The sequence below is a fragment of the Coloeus monedula genome (assembly GCF_965178545.1).
Source record: "Coloeus monedula genome assembly, chromosome: 2".
Classification (NCBI taxonomy): Eukaryota; Metazoa; Chordata; class Aves; order Passeriformes; family Corvidae; genus Coloeus; species Coloeus monedula.
The window spans coordinates 119597996-119618785 of NC_138782.1; the positions used below are offsets into that span (position 1 = coordinate 119597996).

The 20790-nt window shown below is 51.7% G+C and overlaps 1 protein-coding gene across 1 annotated transcript; it reads right to left on the bottom strand.

The window, feature by feature from the left end:
* Nucleotides 1–967: 967 nt before the first annotated feature.
* Nucleotides 968–20420, bottom strand: LOC309570031 (interferon-induced very large GTPase 1-like). Its single transcript, XM_082276594.1, has 3 exons — nucleotides 20395–20420; nucleotides 18307–18497; nucleotides 968–9864 (listed from the first exon to the last, which is right to left on the bottom strand). The coding sequence occupies exon 3, from the start codon at nucleotides 9860–9862 to the stop codon at nucleotides 2570–2572; it is 7293 nt and encodes a 2430-aa protein (XP_082132720.1). The 5' UTR covers nucleotides 9863–9864; nucleotides 18307–18497; nucleotides 20395–20420; the 3' UTR covers nucleotides 968–2569.
* Nucleotides 20421–20790: the final 370 nt, after the last annotated feature.

Consider the following 20790-nt stretch of genomic DNA (forward strand, 5'->3'; position numbering starts at 1 on the left):
TGCCTTTGGAGAGGGTTCCCCGACACCCACCACAAGTCACTAGCAACCACCCAGGGCAGCTGTTACATTCGCCCAGGGTCTCGCTATTTCTCCTGCTATGGAGAGTGGTGGATCTGGCAAGTCCTCAGCTCCCTCACTCAGCCACGTCTGCAGCCTCTCCCAAGGCTTCTCAGGACAGAGGTCCCAGAGTTCCAGCTGTTGAAGTAGTGGTGTCACTTTCCTCAGGAGCTGATGCTGACTGCACCTTCTCGCTTTGGGGTCTTGTATGCGTAGCATGGCACCACTTGCTGGGCACCCCTCTGGTCAGTGCTGCGGCGGTGGCTTGTCCCTGTTGTTGCAGGACGTTCTGCAGTGTTGCAGTAAAAGCAGCTGTTTGAGATGACTGTTTTGCACAGGTATATGCACGTATGAGCATCTCATCTACACCCGCTCCTTGGGGCAGCATGGCAAGAATTGTCTTAGCTTGCCTATTAGCATTTTCAAATGCAAGTATTTGGAACATTTGCTCTTGGAGCTCTTCAGAGAGCTCAGTTGCATCCTTTAAGGCTGCTGACAACAAGGCTTTGTGGGCAAAAGTCTGTAACAACTGATGAATGACTACAGGCATGGTCAGTTGTGTTACTGTTGCCCCGTAAGCTCCGCTCCCAGTTAGCATGTCAGCTTGGAGTGCATACAGTGGGTCTTGTGTGTCACTTTGATGTTTGCTAGCTTCTTCTTGTGCTAGCTGTTTCCACATTCGTTCCCAGAGCAGGAACTGTGAAGGGGTTAATAACAACTGTGCGATGCTGATGCAATCATTCGGACACAGAACATCTGCTGTAAACTGCAGAATGCTTTGTGTAAATAAATCAGCAAGCTTTTTGATTACTTCTTGCATCATTTCTTCGTGCTTCTCCCCCTCCCGAGGCCAAGCCCCGGCAGCCCTGGCCGGCTCTGGCTCTGCAGGCGACAAAACCACTTTGCATCCGGACGTTCCACTGTTCGGCAGGGGGGGTTGCTCTCTGCCGCTTTCAGCTGGGCTTTAGGACCGATCCGTTGCTCTGCCACTTTTGGTCGGACACCAGGACTGCCTGTGTCTCCTTGGCCCACCTGCGCCCCGCCCCCTGGATCTGGCAGCTCTGCTTCCACATTTGCGACCATTTCTCTCTCAGACGTCGGAAGGGTAACTTCCTGCCCTGCTGAGTTCAGCAGCTCCTGCAGTGAGCGGACGGGTGCTGCTGTGCTTTTAATCGGTTTTCTCGCGGCCAGCCCGAAGGACCGTGCTACCCTGGACTCCGCTCTGGTCTCTAGTTGCCGCTCCGTAAGGCCCCCGTCTGTTCCTTTCCTGGAGCTGCCACACCCAGCACTGCCACTCTCTAAAGCCTCTGTGGCAGCTGTGGCCACTGCCCTCTCTGTTTTCATCTCTATGAGAGTGCCAGTTACTGCTCTCCAGATTAATCCGAGACCTTTTGCTTCTTTAGCTTTCATTTTAAACCATCTTGGATCAGCTAGTTCCTTACAAAGGTTTACTTCTTTAACTCCACGCTTTTCTAAAAAGTGTAAAAATAAATCAAGGGTCACCTCTGTTTCCATAGTTGCGTCCTACTGCATCTGCGTCTTACCGCAATCCCTGTCGACAGGATTTGTGCAGCCTTTTCCCAGGTTTGCCCTTGTCAGCCGATACGGCAGATCCCTGTGTCAGGTCAGTCCAGGCACGGATCAGACGCTTGCCTGCAGCTGCTGATCTTCTGCCCTCCGATTGCTGCTTATCGGTGCCACGTTGGTCCCCCACCTTAGTCAAGAAAACGAAGTCCCAGTCCCTGTTCGGGCGCCAAATGCTGACTTCAGATGGGGGAAGCCATGCAGACAATCAATGTGATTGGTAGAGCAAGCTTCGTTTATTAGCAATACAGAGGCACTTATATAGTATTGAGTACAAGCTTATCAGTTCTTGATTGGTTTAAGCTTACAAAAGCGCATTCTTACTTCTACATATTTGGGTTAGATAAAAGCCTACATTTGGCAAGCTTTATGTTTTGTCTTGAGAGATCAAAAATCTTCCTCCCTTCTCATGGTCAGTATATCTTATCAGCACAGGACTGTAGCTCCTTAAAACTCCCTTTTTGTTTCTCAGGCCTGTTTCTCAGCAGGCATTTCTCATGGAGGCTTTTTCTCATGCAGGCCTTTGCTTGAAGGCCTTTGCTTTGTACAGTTCTGTTATTGATTTGGTTTTATCAATAATCCATGTCCCTGATCCTCTAACCATTTTGCAACACTGGCCCTTGGGATCAGGCTTGGCCACAAGGCCGATCGGCCCAGGGAAGGAGTTTGGTTTGACTCTAGGACAATGCAGAGGGAAGTGTTTATGGAAAGAAGGCAAGAGCATTCTGGTTTTATCATGAAGCGAGGGAGTTGCTGAGCAATGGCTGCAGTAACACACCTTATTTCACCAAATTTGGGAGCAATTAGATACCATTGGCTGCGTATGGCTTGAGAGTGTCATTGTTGTAACTGCATTTTGTGGAGAGCCTGGTACAAAGTTCTTCTAAACTGCAAAGCCGTTGTGGTTCTTCCTTCCCACGGACGTGGCCTAACTCTTGTCCAGCTCAGACAGTGCTTCCTGCTTGGTAACTCTCTGCCACGCCTCAGGGATTTCTCCTTTGCCCTGAAATTTCCCATTGTACAAAGCTTCCAGCTGTGTCCTGAAATGAGACACAAACCATTTCCAGTACGCCTGCATGGATGGATCAGGAAGAATGTTCCATGTGGAAAAACGGGGTCCTGCATCCCGGTATCTCTTGTAGGTTATCCATTCACTGTCACCCACTCTGAATAAAGAGTCACTTGCAACAAGGCTGGAACAAATATCAATGACCAGGTGGTCCGTCTCATGCCACTTGGTTCCCATCAAAGCTCGTGGGCGATGGAAGACCAGCTGATGGTCTCCATCATGATTCCGCATGGTGTTTGTGCAAACAGCCCCACAAAAGGGACACTGCTCCCAGCACCCCGAAAACTGCTCTGCCAGGATGGTGTGAGGCTGCCTTGCAAACGAGCTCATATCGGCATCAGCAAATTCTTTCCTGAGCCTGTCCCTCAGATCATCCAGAGCTTCTGCCATGGCACTGCTCAAGAACTCAATGTCCGTGACCTCCTGGTGCTCAATGCCCTTCAGGTCACTTCTGGGCAAGTTGATCACCTCTGTCAGTTCCCTGCAAAATTCATCCAGCCAAAGAGAGACTTTGTCTTCTCTGTCTTTTCTGTCTTTGACAATCTGGGTTGATAAAGAAACAGCTTTCAGGATGTTTCCATAGAGAAGATTAAGGGAGGAATCTAAAAACTTCTCCAGTCTCCTGTTCCCATCTAAACAGTAACTCCTAACTCGTGTCTCAGTGTAACTCTGAAATAAATTTTTTGGGCAATTAAGATAATCTTTGAAATACTCAAAATTTTCTTGTTCTGCCAGGTATCTCAGGATGGAGACTTCCAGACTGGCTCTGTTGCCCTGGAAATCTGGGAATTTGCCCTGCATGTCCTCAGCAATGGCTTTAGCCGTCCTCTCATAGACCGCCCGGTGAAGAGCTGGTTCAATCTTGTCACAAAGGAAAACAGCAAAAGTTGTGATAGAAGTGGCTCCTTGGCAGGAAATCTGGAAGCATTGGAAGAAATTCTCTCTCTTGCTGCTCAGGTACACGACTGGGTCATTTGCCTTTTGGAACGCTTCATGCATGACTTTAAACCTTTCTGCTGCCATTCTGCACAGATACAGAGACAAATCTATGCTGTACTCCCTGTTAAAAGTACATTTTGCATTGCTGGGCACGGAGTTCACACCTTCCTGTACTTCATTGAGTATTTCATGAATAAAATTTCGACTGTAATCCCGTTTCTCCTGTTCCTTCTTATCAATGTTTGCTCTCACACACGCTATGATGCTGTCTGTGATGTGCTGCAAGTTGATCACATCACCATTGGAAACCCTCCTAGTAATGACACCAAAATGCTTTTTTTTCATGACGTGTTTCTCCATGTCAAAAGAAAATCCTTTGCCTTTGGGAAATGATGTGATCCTGGCATGGAAACCCGGTTCCTTAAAGTGCTCTAGAAGGACATCTTCGATTTCTGCATCGATATCCACCTGTTCCAGGGGAGGAGCAACACAGGAAACTTCGGCAATCCAATTGTTCCAGACAAAAATAAAGTTGTCTCTCAGTTCTCTCTCACTGAGGCTCTTCCCTTTCAGAGTCACAGCCAACTCCTTACTCTTTCTCAGGAGCTCGGCTTCATACTGCACCTTCCTTGCATCCAGTTTACTCTGCTCCTTCTGTAGCTCAATAAGATTCTCACATTTCTTTTTTGTTTCAAGAAGAAGAGCCTCTTTTAGTTCTTTCAGCTTCAGCTCTGTGCTTGGTTTCCACTGGACCAGTGTCTCACGGTCTTTGTCCTCCCTGAAATACTTTTCCACTTCTTTCTCAATGGCATCACTTGCCTCTTGCACCTGCCCTTCAAGGTGTTCTCTGGTGACGTTCCGCAAGTCCCCATTCCAAATTTTGTTGTCCAGTCTCATCTGCATGTCTAAGACGTGACTCCTCAGCCTCCAGGTCCACTGACTAAAGGCGCTTTCCAGTTTCCTGTATGCGGCAATCTCCAGGGAATTCTTGAAGCTGAAAACAAAGTTTTCATTCAGCAACGCATTCCAGAGGTCACGAATACGAACTTTCAGGCTCGAGAGCCTCAAAATGCTGCGCTGCGACTGCTTCTGGGCAGCCTGGAGGATTTTGCTCTTTAGTTGCTGGACGTTCTGGCTGTAGGTGGGGTTGGGTGGTGCCATTGGGGGGTTTCCTTCCCACAGCTGAGCAAAGTAGTGAATGTGGGTGTTCACATCAAAGCCGATGACGTCGCTGAAGGAGGAGATGTCACAGAATTCCTGCTGGGCAGCTACCACGGTCATTTCATCCAGCTTTTCCTGCAAACGCCTTTGTCCTTCCATGTTCTGCTCCTTGGCAGTTGCTTCTCCCACGTTTTGGTGGACAAAGAGGCAGCTTGGGGAAAGATTGACTTTCTTCATCCTCAGGAAAGCCTGCACGGCGATCTGGAGAACATCTTGCATTTCTGATGGATTTTCTCCAAAGATATTGATCACAGTCAAGTTGCCAATGCCAATGACAAAGGTGGCCAGCTCATTGTCATGGTTCAGGGAGTGTTTATTGGCCATCTCCATGGCACGAAGTCCCTCTGTGTCCACCACCAGCACAAAATCAAAGCCCAAGTCTTGCTGCAGCTCCTCGCCCACTGGGATGAGCTGCATAAAGGCTCCGCGGGTGCATCTCCCCGCGCTGACGTTGAACTGCAGACCAAACATGGCATTCAGCAGGGTGGACTTGCCTGTGCTCTGGATGCCGAGCACGGAGAGCACAAACACTCGTTTGTCCCCCAGCCTCTCAATTAAGCTGTCAAAGATTGCTCCCACCCAGCGCAAGGGCAGGTAAGATGCATCCCCATCCATCAGCTCCACGGGATACCCCGAAACCATCAGATCTGCTGCAATCTCTGGCAGTTTGACAAAACTCTCATTCTTGGAGTTCATTACTTCCAGAGCTTCATAAATCTGCCCCACCTCTCTCAAGAGATGCTCCAGGCCAATGGATGAATCGTTGATTTCATCAGAGAGAGCATCCAGCTTATTCATCAATTCGGTGTTCTCACTGGTTTTTTCCTGGTTTTTCTTTGCTGTCCGTATTTCAGACCATAACTCGTGATAGTCTCTCCTCAGTTCTTCAAGGCGACCGCAGGACAGCTCATCCATAAAGACCTTCATCCAGTGCAGGAAGTATTTCTTGGTATCTGCTGGCTGGGCCTGGAGAAAGCCAAGGAATGATTTCATCAGCGGGTTAAGGGGGAAAGCTTGCTCAAGTTGCTTTCTTCTTAGTTCTGCCTTCTCAATTTCAATTTGGCTGCGATGATGCTCAATGCTCTTTTTTCCCTTCTCCTGTAAGCGAGTGAGCTCTTTGTCCTTTTTGCACCACTGGTACCACAGTTTTCCTTGAAGGGGCAGGAGCTGGGATTTGATCTCAGACAGCTTCTCTTTCTTCAGAAGCTCCACCAGCTTCTTTGCCTTTGCTTTGGCTGTCAAACATGCAGGTTGATCTGCATCCACTACGAATCTGTGCTGGCGAGCTTTGTCCAGACAGGCCTCCAGGCTGAAACGTGGATGAGACCTTTCCAGGAGAGTCTGGATTGTTTCAGTCAGCTGGACGGCCAGCTCTGCTTCGTTTCTGTTCTTGATCCCTATTGTTATGTTTTTGCTGGCTTGTCCAGCTGCAACATTCTCTTTTTCCGTGAGAAGACAAACCAAAGGCCTTTGTGACTGCCACAGGCCCTGCAAAAGCTTTTTCCCCCTGTTGTCCATGTGCTCTGAATCAGATACGAGAGCCACGTTGACAGCAGATATCTCCTGCAGGAACTGCAGCTGTGCTCCGTGAGCCCTGGCATCTCCATGCAGGTTACAGAAAGCCACGCAGCACTCAAAGGTGTCATCAGGGCTTCCGCGGGGGCAGTACCAGGTGATCTCCACCACCCCTTCCATCAGCAAACGCTCTCTGGTGCTGCCTCTGCAGTGGCGGTGGAAGAAAGTGTCGTGTTTGCGTTTGCTCAGCAGAGCGTTCAGGAGCTGAGACTTGGAAGAGGAGGCCGAGCTGCCAATGCGGATGAAGGACACAATGGGTGTCTGTGCCTGAAAGATGAGTTTGTTGTTGTAACTCTTTGTTCTGGCCTCCTTTCCTGACTTGTCTGCCTCTTTCCAGCTCCTCTGGATTTGGCTGAGGGCGTAGAGCGGGAACTCGATGTGTGAAGTGCACGGGTTGGGCACCAGCAGAGGCAGCGCCAGTTGGCAGAACGCCAGCTTGGTTGCAAGGGTCTCTCTCAGGAAGTCATCAGCACAATGGAAAATGGCCATCTGCAGGTCCATGGGGTGCACACGGCTGTCCCTGCTTCCAGGTTCAGGGACTGCTTCTGTGAGGTTGTCAAGAAAGTTTTCAAAGGAGTCTGAAGGTTCGTCCTCTTGCTCTGTCATTTGTGGCACAGGTGCAAGTCCTGCATTGTTCTTGTTCCTGCAAGTCAGGTACCTCACCTGGTAATCCACTGTGAGCAGCTTTTGCAAGAAGTAAAATGGCAGTTCCTTGTCCTTGCTGGGCTGGCTGTCCCGCAGAGATGTCTTGCAGATGGTGCGGAAATCTCCCATCCCCATTTTTCTTGGATAGTGACTTTTGAGTCCAAGGCGCTTGAGCAACTGGAGGAACTCCTGGTTTGCAATGGCTTCATTTGCTTGGGATTCGCTGTCGTCTGACTTGGACTGGGACTGACTGGGGGGCTCAGGTATTGGAAAAGTCTCTTCCATGTCTCTGAGTATATTCTCCACCCTCTGTTCATCCCATTTCTCATCCAAACACCCTCTGATCAAGGAATGCAAGTCCTGTTCCAGCCTCTCCCAGTCTTCGCCTCCACTGTGCTTTTGGAGGAGATGCTTGATCCGTGTGGACCACAAGCCTTGCATGTGATCTTCCATGAAAACTAAACGCTCCTTCTTCTGCTCAGGGGACAGCTCTTGACTTTCGGGTGTCACAGTCAGACCCGTCAGCAGAAGGGAGGCCTCAGCTCTGTCGGCATCCTGCTCCTTCAGGTTCACGTACTTCTTATGTGCCGCTTCCATTTCCTTGGCCATGTACTGAATTTCTGGGTGTCCAAGGAGGTGTGGAAAAGTGCTGCTTTCCACGTTGTACCCTGTGCTGGTCACAATCAAGAGCACCAACAGTTCCATGTCCTTCTCAGCCCGTTCCTGGAGAGACTGGAGCAAGGAATAAATGGCGAGGCTGCTGGTCAGGGTGGCTTCTATCTTTGCTTCATGAACAGCAGAAGCAGAGCTTCCTGGTGCGTAGGTGACAGCATGGATGTGCTCCCTCATTTGCTGCAGTGTTTTGATGAGCTCTTCCAGCTCAGAGACTTTGGGAGGTCTGGGAAGCTGCTGCTCAGTCTGGAAGATCCATTGCATGATGAAGGAAGTCTCAGGGAAGTCCTCGACAGAGTAGATATGAGGATCCAGGAGGCTCCTCAACATTACCTTGATCGAGGTGGTGTTTTCTGGAGGTGACTCCTGGCAACTACGCACGGTGTTCACCAGGAAGTCCTGCAGGGCTTTGTCCGACAGGCACACATTGATCCACACACTGGGGTTCTTGGTTTTTGCATGCAGACCCTCTTTTAGCTCCATCAGCATGAGCAGCTTCCTTTCATCCACCGTCACCTCCCAGGCCTTCACAGTGGCCATGAAATCTCTGGCCTCTTGCACTGCACTGTCCAGTTCCTCTCCAAAAGTGGTGCCGACGCTCTGATTTGTCAGTGCTTTGTACGCAGCCCTGAGGGCTCTGCTCATCTGAGTGACGGACTTAAAATCCCTGCTGTGATTGCACCGGATAACATCCCACACTGGGATCAGCTCAAAGCCGCGGTCGATAACGCACCACGTTGTGTTATCAGACACGAGCCCCGTTTTCCACTGAGGAAGAGAAGCTGTGTCTGGTGGGCCCCCTGTGTTGACCATGCAGAGCTGAATCGCTGTGTGGGAACTCTCTCCGGCTTTTCCCTGGACAGAAGCTTGTAAGGTGGAATTGCAAGTATCCAGGGCCCCCGCAGCACTGGCCGCGAAGTTACCGTAGCTCTTCCTGACAAGGCTGTTCAGAGCTTCAGAGGTTTGTTGCTTCATCTCTTCCCGCTGCTCGGCTCGGAATCCTTCTGTAGATGCCTTCCACCAGAATATCCCCCCAAAGTGGAGGGGACCATGGTTTACGTGGGACCCAAACCTGTTGAAGAACATCTCACACCTACTCACCATGGGGGCTGTGTCTTCTTGAGTGAAACTCAAAAGCTGCTCCATGTCTTGCAGCTCCTGCAGAGCCGCATCCGAGAGGCGAAGCTGATGCCTTTGGAAGTAGCAGGAGGCCAGAGGGATGTACTGGTACATGGTGGTACAAAAGTAGCTCTGCTCAGAGTGGGACTGGTGGATGTTCTGTGACTGTGAGGAGCTGCTGTGATCTACACTTCCTTGCAGAAGAACCCTCCAGAAGACGGCTTTGGCAGAAACGCTGATGCTGAACCCCAGCTGCTCCATGGACTTGGTGAAATTGGATTCTGCCGCAGAGGAGGAGAACTCCTTCCTCTCAAGTAGTGATCCTTGCTTTGGACCAGAGAGCTGGAATCCCTCAGGAACCCTGAGGAGCTGCTCTCTCTTTGCCAGCACATCTTCAGGTCTGCTGGTTCTGTAGATGCCCTGCAGGGCCAGTCCCCCTGACGCGCGGCTCAGCACCTCCGTGTCGGGGATGTGCTCCGTCCTGCCTGCTGACAGCTCCTGCTGCTCCAGCTGCTTGTGGATACTCTCCAGCGTATCCGCCAAGGGCTTCTTTGGCGATGGCCAGAACTCTTTTGGAATTTCCATGGCTTTCCACAGGGTCTCTGCTTTCTCTCTCAGAGCATCCTGGCTGTGGCTGCGGCTCTTGAGCATTTCTGTCAGATCATTTAGGGCTTGTTTGGCCACTTCTTGTCTCTGCTTTGTCTTCTCCAAGTGCTCCTTCTGCACCTCTTCAGTGGTTGTTTTGTCATCTTTTATTTTCAGGAGTTTCTGGAGTGCCTTTTTCTCCCAGGGGTGCCGTGCTGCACACTCCAGCTTGAGGTAGTCTTTATATTCCAGATGTTGCAGGGCTTCTCTGCACTCAATTCCCAGATTCTGCAACACCTTGGGCACCCAGTATCCAGCATCCAGTCCTTCCTTCTGAAATGCCTTTGCCAGCTGTGCCTTGGCATCCCCCTCTTGCGTGTCCTCCTGCGAAGCCATGGCTGTGGAGGAAGAAAAGAGACTGTCCCTAAGCTGTGTTGTCAGAGGCCCCAGCCTCCTGGCAGAGGCTCTGCAGCAGCTGCGGCCCTGGGGATTGCTCCCACCCGGCTGCTGGAGCCCAGCCTGCGATGGCACAAGAGCCAGGGCCTCCTTCCCAGCACACTGGGTGTGCCTGTTGCTTTCCTGTTTGCAGGATCAACCCTGAAGCTGAGTGTGTATCCCACAGACAACACAGACACACACAGACACACAGACACAGACACAGACACACAGACACACAGACACACAGACACACACACAGACACACAGATACAGTCAGACACACACAGACACAGACAGATACGCACAGACACACAGACACAGACACACAGAGACACACACAGACACAGACACACAGACACACAGATACAGACAGACACAACAGACACAGACAGATACACACAGACACACAGACACACACACAGAGTCACTCGGCCACACACCCTGCCCTGGGCAAGGTGCTGCCTTCACCATCTCCCCCATTCTCCCAGCAGGACTCCTCAATTCACAAGTGCAGACAGCCGGGGACATTCCTGGCTCCCTCGAGCACTGGCACAGCCCCTCTGCCCATCCAACAGCCCTGCCTGCATCCTGCACCCTCTGCCCAGCCCCACGGCTGCCCTGCTCGCTGGCTGGCCCAGCCTGCTGCTCCCAGCACCCGCAGGCAGCGCTCACACACTCCCCCAACGGGCACCCCACGCTCCCCAGACACGCTGTCCCCACGCCCGGCACGGCCACACGGGCTCTGACCTGTGCTCCTGCTGCAGCTGCCGGCGCGCAGCCCCTCCCTCGCCCCACACTCGCCTGTTCCCAGGAGCTGCTTCCTGGCACACTCAGGGGCCCAGTGCAGTGCAGGGGGAAAATCCACCTTGCCCCTGCCCACAGCAGTGCCTGGGGCATCCTGGTGGCCCATCAGGATAGACTGGAGACTTTGGGAGCCAACTCAGAGAGGTGCCCTCTGTGATCTGCTGCTTGTTACCACAGAGGGTCTCATCAGGCAAGTGCCCATTGGTGGCCATCTTGGCCACAGCCACCACAGAGCCACCGAGTTTAAAATCTCTGCTGACAGGAGGAAAAGTGCCAGCAAATTTTCAACCCTGGATATGAGGAGAGCAGACTTCAGGCTGCTCAGGTGTGGAGGGCTGTCCCCAAGTTCGCCTTGAGTGATTTCACAAAGAGCTGAATCATGAGAGCTGGAATCACTTGTAGCAGAGAAGTTGCTACACTTGCTGAAATCACCTGCTGTCCAGGGCGGCCTGCCATCGCCCCTGAAGAGTGGTTCTTTGCAGGACGCTCTCTCTAGGAAGGCCACGGCATACTGGTACTGACTAGCATTGGACCCCCTATGATACTCAGGGAGCGAGTTACAGAGGTCCCCTGGGAAACAGTTCTGGAAGGTGCTGGGGTCCATCAGTGCTGGTCACTTTTGACTGAAAAACCCCTGAAGGACAAGGCAGTCATAGGTCACAGCCAGCATGGGCTCAGGAGGGGAAAGTCCTGCTCGTCACACTGAATTACCTTTCACAACACTCTCATGACAGATTAACCCATGGAAATGATCAAGGAAATCCAGCTGATCTGAGCTTTTGGTATTGCAATAAATCTTTCAATCCTGCCTCTCCCAGGATCCCTGTATGTCCCTTCTGGAGTACTAAGGCCTGAACAGCAGGTCCTGAGCCAAAGTTGACCTCTACATGAACCTCCAAACCAAATGTTATATTCACTGATGCTGTTTGGGTTTTGCCTTTTTTTCCTATGTTCTCTGTATTCTTTGCACATAGATTTGTAGCTCTGTAGCCTATTGTATTAGTGGCTAGTTTTCCCAGTAAGTTTCCATGGCCTTTCCCTAGGCAGAAAGACAAAACAAATTCCAGGGCTCCAAGCCTCAGGAGGTACAGGGCCCCAGTGCTATCTTGGTTCTTCCTGGCTACCAAGATTGAGAACAACTCTTCGAGATACATTTCATGGACAGAGCACAGCTAGTGCTGAGGGAGGGACTCCAGAGAAGGGGCTTGACCTGGGGGGGAATTGCATCACTACTTGTCCTCCTAATTGGTGCTTTTTATCAATTATATTAATTTCCTAAAACCTATAACAATGTACTCATCCCTGTGGGGGTGGGCTTTTGTGGACATCGTTCCATAACTGCCCCTGAAGGCCTTCAAATAAAGATCCACTCTTATATTACCTCCTCACTAAAATTATCTCAAGTTTCATTTCCAGGTTGGGAAAAAGGCAACAGCTATTCTGGCACCCCAGATGGGACAAGGGAACCTGGTACCCTTCCTCTGAATCGGAAACATCCTGCAAGGAATTCTTTCCTGCCGGCAATCTTAAGAATTCTCTGCGATGACCATGGGTTGAGACCCCCTGGTTTCAAGATCCCTCAGGAGGTAATATAAAGTTAGCTCTTTTCATTGGGTAGTATGTAGCTTGTACTTTTGTGTATTGTGTATGTATTTTGTATCCGTGTAAGGTCATTAATTACAAGCAATCCCAGGAAAAACCCAGCGTGGCAGTGGGGAATTTGTTTTTGGAGCTGTTTCTCAAAGTTTCTTTGTATCACCACTTTTCCAACCTGCCCCAGATCAGCTGGGGGGAGGCAGGGCGTGCGTGTGTGTGTGTGTTTGCCATCAGCTGAGATTGTTCATTGGTGGAGAAAAGCAAATTACAATGCGAAAGTTTGTTTTGTGTTTAACACATGCGGGTTTTGAATTGAGAGTTGGCCTGGGACACCCGGGCATGGAGCAGCCGGGAGGAGCCTGGCCCGCTCCATGGCAGGAGGCAGGGTGTTATAAATGAATTTTAGGGATCTGGCTTTCACATTCAATAAAGAATTGATTGGCAGGAGGGTAAGAATTGATTATAATTGTGATAGTCTGTTTAAAGTTATTAGTTGACTTGGTTGTTATAGTTAATTTTAATTGCTTGCTCTTTGATACTAAGTTGAAAGGTTCAATGTTTAATTTTTCAATTGTCAAAAATTAGTTGCTATTATCACCTCACAGGAATGAATGTAGAGCTTTCTAGAAACCGATGAAGTAATATAAGAGATGGGCGTTCAATGACAAATTAACATAAAGGGATAAAACAAAGAACAGCATTCGATGAATGACGAACAACAGGAAGACCCTAGACAGTGATCCAACAAGAATGAGCCAGTCAAGATACCCAAGACATCAACGAGCCAATCCCAAAGACTTTGGTGGGCGCAGGAATGGGTGGTCTAAGGGCGGGGTTTGGGGTATAAAATATATCACCCTCAGACTGCAGGTGTGCCTCTGGCCGCATCTGTTCACAGGTATGCACCCAGCACTGCACTTTGCTTTGTGCCAGGCAGACTGCTGCAGTGGTTTCCAGTCGTCTGTACTTTAGTTATTTGGTTTGGTGTTTAATAAAATTCTTTAGACTATCAAGATTGTGACCTTCATATCTCACACAGGGGAAGGGCCCCCAATTCCTACAGGTTTCATGGAGGGGCCAAGAAAGGCTGGGCTCGCGCCATTGCAAGGGAGGAGGAAGGCGTCCCCACTTCCTATGTTCCATCTGTGGAAAGTTTTTTCCCAGATTTTAGGGCAGGGGCAGCTCCCAGACTCCCAAGAGACAACTCCACCAGCGGGGAGGCCACGCCCCCCTGTGACAGGTGGGGGGACCAGGCGCTCTGAGAGGGGCCAAGGTAGCTCCTGCCATTGCCCTGGTAACAGCCGGGAGATGGGGTGGGGGAGCGGTCTCAGGAAGCAGCCCAGAACTTCCACTGCACCGCTTCGTCCCTCTCCAGCATGGGGGGGCCACCGCCACACAGACGTGGCCTGACTCGCCCACCACCCCTGGGCCCCACCCATGGGGAGGGAGCCTGGAGGGGGCTGGGAGCGTGAAATCTGTGGGTGGAAGTGTCATCCCCCAGGGCGGCACCGATTCTGCTGCTGCAGAAGGCAGGGGAAAAAGAAGAGTTGAGTCGGTCAGGAAAGCTGAATGTCACCTTTGTAAGCCGGAATGGCTATCGCAGTTTTCACAGTAACGAGTTTTGTTTTGGAGATACCCAGAAGCCACTGTGAGCAGCAGGGGCAAGATGGGGCGCAGGGCACCCCACATGCCGAAGGTGCTCCCGGGTGGGTGTGCCCACACCGCGCATCCATCCCCGGGCCGTGTGGCGGGCAATGAGCGCTCTTTGTCTACGCTGTAGGCACTCAGAAGGGAAAACGCCAGGTCCAAAGAACAAGAAACCGTTTTTCAGGCTCCCTTAAAACAGGCTATAGTTAAGCAGAGTCCTGTGTTAACAAACACCTTAGAATGGAAACTGAGCCAAGATACTATAAGAGCTATTAGTGCCATAGGGGCAGGAAAAATGAGACCTTTCTTCTAACCTTTAAAATAGGAATTGGAAAAACACTGGTTGATTTATCAGTTTCTCTATTTGCCAAACTCTCCTAAGAAGGATCCATTGGAATTTTGCAAAAGGAGAAGAATAACAGATAGTTTAGGATGGTTTGCTTAATTAAATTTTAAAAAGACCTTCTCCTGCATCCCTGTGAATAAGAAAGACCAAGGACTCTTTGCTATTACATGGAAGAATCCTGAAACAGGGATGAGCTGTGGGGATGGGCTTTTGTGGACATCTTTCCATAACTGCCCCAAAGGCCTTCAAATAAAGATCCACTCTTATATTAGCTCTTCACTAAAATTATCTCAAGTTTCATTTCCAGGTTGGGAAAAAGGCAACACTATCCACTCATTAACAAAGTATCATTAGCAATACAATCTATGTAACCGTTCATTAGCAAAACATGTATTTACCTTTCTGTATTTAGAAATAGGACAAGGCCATGAAATCAGACATCTGGCCTTGTTTGGGGCTGTAGGATGAAAGTCAACTCCCTTGGTTCCCCCTTGAGCCCTGACCAGGCTTTGGGAGGAACCCAGAAGGAGAATAAAACCAGATGTTCCTGCACTAGATGTGATGTCAGCTTGTTTATTCAACACTACAAACACTGGGTGCTCTCACAGCTTAGTCCAAAGCCTTATTGTCTCTGGGTGGAAGCACCGCGGTAATTCCCAGTTATTGGTGTGATAAACAGCTATTATAGCATTGGCTTTCACAGGTAGTAAAATGTAAGAAATACTATGTATCAGAATATGTTGGGAAATACTATGTGTGAGTATGTTAAGAATAACTTTGCTATGCAGGTATTAACTAACGTTATAACCGGGGTCAAAGTTACAAGATGCTTATATAGCTTGAGTTATAAAATATCAATATAACCTGAATCATAACTTTCTATACCTTTATAATCTGAATCATAACTTTCTATACAATGTAATAGCTAGTATATGGTTAACTAATCGCTTAATGCTTAAATAAATGGAAACTCACCAGGTGAATAATCTCAAAAATAGACAAGTATAGCTATACTGGGAAGCAGCAGGATGCACTGATGAGAAGCTGGCAAATGTAAAGTCAATTAGCCACAAAATGGAGAATTTAAATCAGTTAGATCCAAAGAGGCCTAGAACACCATAACTGCACATGCTCCGAAGACAAAGTTGAAAAGTTCAGATGCGAGGAAGACTTTGAGCCTTCGTCAAAGAAGACCCCCAAAGATCCTCATGATTACATTACACATACTCCAAAATTGTGAATCAGGGAATGAACTATGTTAATCCCTTATAAGAAAATGCAAATCAGTTCTTAGAAAAATTATGTATATGCATGGTGGTTTATTAATATGTATAATGTTAAATAAAGCATATAAACAGGAAGTTTGTGTAAGTTTGCGTGCCTCTGGCTATGAGCCATGTTGTTTTTGTGTGCTGTTGTTTTTGCTTTAAGTGACCTTTATCCCCTATCGTCCCCCATTAAATTTATAAAACCCCAAAAAGAGGAGTGGGCTTCGTTTCTCACACTGGGAGTGGCTTTCCACTCCCTTGCTCTCACAGGGGCCGATGTGTGGATCTGGATGATGGTAAAGTCTTAGGTTAACTGCTGATGTACCTTTCTTAACCACTACAAGCAGTCTTTGGTAGTAATGATTGGGTGATGTTGGGGATTAGGCTTTTTCTCTTTGGGGTTTTTTTTCCTCTCGGGGAATTTTCTTCCCATTTGTTGCCCCAGAGATGACAATTGGACAGTACTTAAGAGACAAAAGATGTCTCTTGGAATTACACGGAAATGGTTTTGGGAGGGAGGGGGAAAGAGGTGCAGTTGCAGCAGTCTCTTGGCTGGGGGAGGGACACCTTGCCCAGCTCAGAGGGCAGATGGGTGTGATTTTGGTGCTGGACTGCTGCTGCCCACTCCATTCGCTGCTGCTGCAGAGTCTTCCTTCACTGCTTCTCCTTACCGTGGAAGAGCCTCTGCTCGCAAGAGCAGCCATTCAGCTGGGACCTTCCAACACCCAGCTTTGCTTGGGAGGGACCCTCACAATCTGCTGGGTGCCTCAGGGGAAACCCAGGCCCTCCACCTCCTTCCTCTCTCCAGAGGAAACATCTCCCGGCTGTGCACAGCAGCGCGGCTGCTGCTGCTGTTGCCAGAATATCACACAGGACACATGAGAGCCAGGGGAAAACCCAAAACACTCCCCCCTCCACTTTCTCTCTCTTCCTGGGTCCACCTGGCCCCCAGCTGTTGTCTGCTGCTGCTCTGGGGTTATTGCTACACTTTCGTCGCCATGGATCTGCTTGCCTCTGCTGTTCCAGCCTGCTGCTCCAAAATTACTGCTACAGTCCAGCTTGCCACCTGGAGTGGCACTGAGACCGGCTGCTCCCTGTGAGTTTTGCAAGAGGAGCCATTTCCCCTCTTTCCCCTCTCCCCTGAGCCGCCATTGCCGTGTGGAGAGGCAGCTGAGCTCGCGCCACAGCGCCCCCTGCAGGCGTGGAGGAACCATCGCCCCTGCCTGCCCAGCCGGGAGCCACCAGCGCCCCTGCCGGCCGTGAGCGGAACTGCAGCCATGGCCTGGCACCACCAGCGCCCCTGCCGGCCGTGAGCGGAACTGCAGCCATGGCCTGGCACCACCAGCGCCCCTGCCGGCCGTGAGCGGAACTGCAGCCATGGCCGGGAGCCACCAGGGCCCCTGCCGGCCGTGAGCGGAACTGCAGCCATGGCCTGGCACCACCAGCGCCCCTGCCGGCCGTGAGCGGAACTGCAGCCATGGCCTGGTACCACCCGCACCCCTGCCGGCCGTGAGCGGAACTGCAGCCATGGCCTGGTACCACCCGCACCCCCGCCAGTTGTGGTCATAACTACACCAAAGGAGAAAGAGCTTGACCAGCTGGAAAAGGCTGTTACTGGGTTTCTGGTTTGTTTGGTTTTGCTGCTGTTGTTGTTGGTTTGTCCTGTTATAAATATGCTAGTAAGGAATTGTTTCTCCTTTTCCCATATCTTTGCCTGAAAGCCCCGTAATTTTGGAGTTGTAATGATTTGGAGGGAGGACATCATCTTTTCCATTCCAGGAAGGTTCCTGCCTTAACTGGCAGACACTTGTCCTTTTAAACCGGGACAGGTGATTTGCTGAGCTCATCTTTTTTTGATTCTTTGCTGTTTTGCATTACAGTAAACTACACTCATTCCTTAAGTTGGTGTTTGTGTCTTTTGTGCTGACCCTGCCCACTGGCAAAACACCTTTGAACTCAGGCCATTCCATGATACCACGATACTCACCCTAACGAAGCTGGTGCCCTCCCTGGACACCTGCCTTTAAATCTTTGGAATTTTTGACACTGTCACAAAGCCTGAGCACTCTACCAGTCTCAGATCAGTTGGATACTGCAGAAATTCATTCCATGCACAAAACCTTCCTGTGCATTCAGCTTCCCGCCCACCAAGGCCACAGCACTCTTACTGATGCCTTAGGTTTTAACTTTTATATTTTTCAAATCACTGCATTGCTTAGTGTGCTACTCCGAAGTTTCTTGTAGCCTGCTCTCTCATGCCAGGTAGACATAACAAAGTCTCTCCAGGCCTGCTCCCTAAGGACACCCAGACCATCCTAGGCCCAAAAAGTATAAACCAAAGAGCCTCTAAGGGGCGGTAAGCTGAGGGGAATTACATCATTAAACTGAAGCTTTAATTGGAGAATTAACCCTGATATGCAAATGAACCAAACCTATAAAAGTGTGAAGAACTTGTGAGCTGTCATCCATCTTGGGATCCATCTTGGCAAAAAGCTCTGGCTCCCCAGGGGTACCTTTGAAGGTCTTTCACATAAATACCTACTTTTATTGCCTTACTCCTGTCTAGTGTCTGTTTCTAGGGGGCCTCTTCAGGCATCATTACCAGCACAGGTATCGATCCAAGAGGCTTGGGACTGGGCTCCTGCACCCTCCCAGAGCCTTCAGGTGCAGCTTTCCCTCAGGGTTCATGGAGATTTGAGCTAACTGTGCAAGGGCTGTGGGCTCTGATTCCCCTCACCCACCTCACAGCAGATGCTCCCGTTGCTCCAAGCCTTGGTTTCCCAGTGGACACCGGCAGCCAAGGGCCCCAGCTCAGGGGACACAGCACAGCAGCAGTGGCAGGCCTGGGACACACAGCAGGGTGAGGAGAAGAAGATGGGAACCACCTTGAGAAGTCAGGAGGAAGAGCACCGGCAAAGAAAGGCTCGAAATCCTAAAGGAGAAGAGCAGAGAGACAGGAGAAGGCAACTCGTGAGCATGGAGGATTCATTCCAGGGAGCTCTGGAGGCCAACCCTTCTCCTCCACTGGGGATTGCCCAGGCAGCAAAGACTCCTCAGGGCCCTTTTGGGGAGCTGCCACAAGCAGGGTTTCACCTGGGACGTGCATCCCTGTTCCCCCACCAGAAGGAAGCTGGACATGCTGGAAAGGCAATGCCAGGCACAGACACAAGAGGGGAAGAGAATGGATTGAGAGCAGCCCTGAGGAGAAGGACTTGGGGGTGCTGATGGGTGAGAGGCTGTCCAGGGAACATCTGTGCTCTCAGGGCAGGAGACAAGGTGTGCAGGGGGCAGAGGCCAGGGAACAGCACTGACAGTGGGGCAGCCCCGTCCCACCACTGCCCACATCCCACAGCTGCTGCTGGGGGGAAGCTCAGGCCCCCAGAGAGGGGGAGAAGCAGCGCTGGGCTTGGATCCCAGCAGGCATTGAGCCCCCACCAGTAGGATGGGGACAGGAGGGGGAAAGCAAAAGCAGGAGAAGTCACTGGCTCGAGATAAGGGCAGGTCAGCAGCAGAGGAAAGGTGGGTGTGCTGGCAGAGCACAGGAGGGACTTCGGACACCAATTGTTTTCTTTGGGCAAATGTCCAGCTGCTCCCCGGGCAGCAGAGCCTCAGTTCGGGATGGCTGCTTGGGAAGGGAACTGCTGGCTCAGGGCCACTGCTGTAGCTTGTCCGGTCGGGCCACTTGTCCCAGCCCTGTCCCCTCCCAAATTCTCTCCCATTGGGGCGCTGCCAGCGCTGGTTCAGGCTCAGGAGCCGGGGGCTGCCCTGGACAACATTAACTCCAGCCCAGCCACACCCTGAAGCAGCCCCCAGGCACCCTTGGCAGTCCCGCACGGCTTCCATTGCTGCAGGAATAGGGAAAAAGCCCCATGCAAGTGTGCCAGTGCCCGCAGAGAGGCACTGAACACATGCAGGGGATAACTCGGGATCGAGTTCCTCCTTGGAAGCAAACGAGGGAAGCAGCAAGGCGGGCAGCATCACCTGCCATGGGAATGCCTGCAGCCCGTTTCACGGGAACAGCCCCCCGAGAGTGTTTTCCCCAGCCCTGCCCCAGGGAAAGGGGCTCTGGGAGCGCCTTTGAGGGGCTGCCGCAGGGAGCAGAGCTCTCTGAGCTGGAAGAGAGGAGAATGCCACCCTCCGTGCATGGGGAGGAAAAGGTAGAGCTGTAGCCCCGGGTACCCGGACAGAGCAGGATGTCCCGTGCCTGCCCCTCAGCACCGCCAAGCTGCCCTGCTCCCGAAGGAGCGGCGCGGGGGCCAGGAACCCCCCCAGCATCAGCCCCAGGACGGCGCCCGGCCCCCATCGCTCCTGCCTTCAGGGCAGCGCAGCCACCCGGCCCCACCGCGGCGCTGGCCGTGCCCGGGCCGGGCAGGGTCGGCCCCGCCCGCGGGGAGCGTTTCCCGGCCGGGCACGGGCAGACGGCAGGGAAGGGGCTCCGCAATGGATCTGTGCCCGGCCAGCCCCGCTGGCAGCTCCCGGGCCAGGCTTTGCGCCTCCGCAGACCTCACTCTGCCTCTCCACCCCCCGCATCCCTCCTCCTTCCCCCGCCGCTCCGCTCCCACCCCTCTGACCCCGGCCCCCTCCCAGCTCAGCCCCCGCAGCGCTCACGGCTCCCCCGAGCTCCCCCAAACCGGCTGCCAGCAAAGGCGGCTTCCTCCAGCCCCCGCTCGGAGCAGACACCACCCGCCCGCTGCCCTCGGACCCCTCTTCTCCTGCCCGGCCATCTCCCCAGACACGGCCAAACACAGGCAACAGGAGGCAGGAGCCCAACAAGATCCCGCTCCGGGCTGCTCCCGCCTCCCAGCCCCACAGCCCATCCCAGGTCCTACCGTCCCCCTCCGGACCCGCAGCTCCCGGACTGGGGATGGCTCGACCCTGCCCCTCTTCTTATCCGGCTCCCGCCTCCCCGGTGGGTGTTGCTCCTCCTGTTAGAGGTGGTGAGGTGGGGTGCCGGTTTCCTGGAAATCATGTTTTTTACTGCAGCAGAGTGTGGAAGTGAAACTGGGGCGCTGCTGCCTGGTTTGGGGTGAAGGTCAGCAGGAGGTGAGCAGTAACTGGGGTTCATGGCTGGAAATCTCCTAACCTACTCCTCTTACTCTGGATCATCAAATCCCAGACTGGTTTAGGTGGGAAGAGACTAAATCTGTCTCATTCCACCCCCTGCCATGGGGAGGGACACCTTCCACAAGCCCAGAGTACTCAAAGCCCTGTCCAGCCTGCCCTTG

Coding starts and splice junctions, on each gene's coding strand:
- LOC309570031 (XM_082276594.1), bottom strand. CDS start 9,862: ATGGCTTCGCAGGAGGACACGCAAGAGGGGGATGCCAAGGCACAGCTG.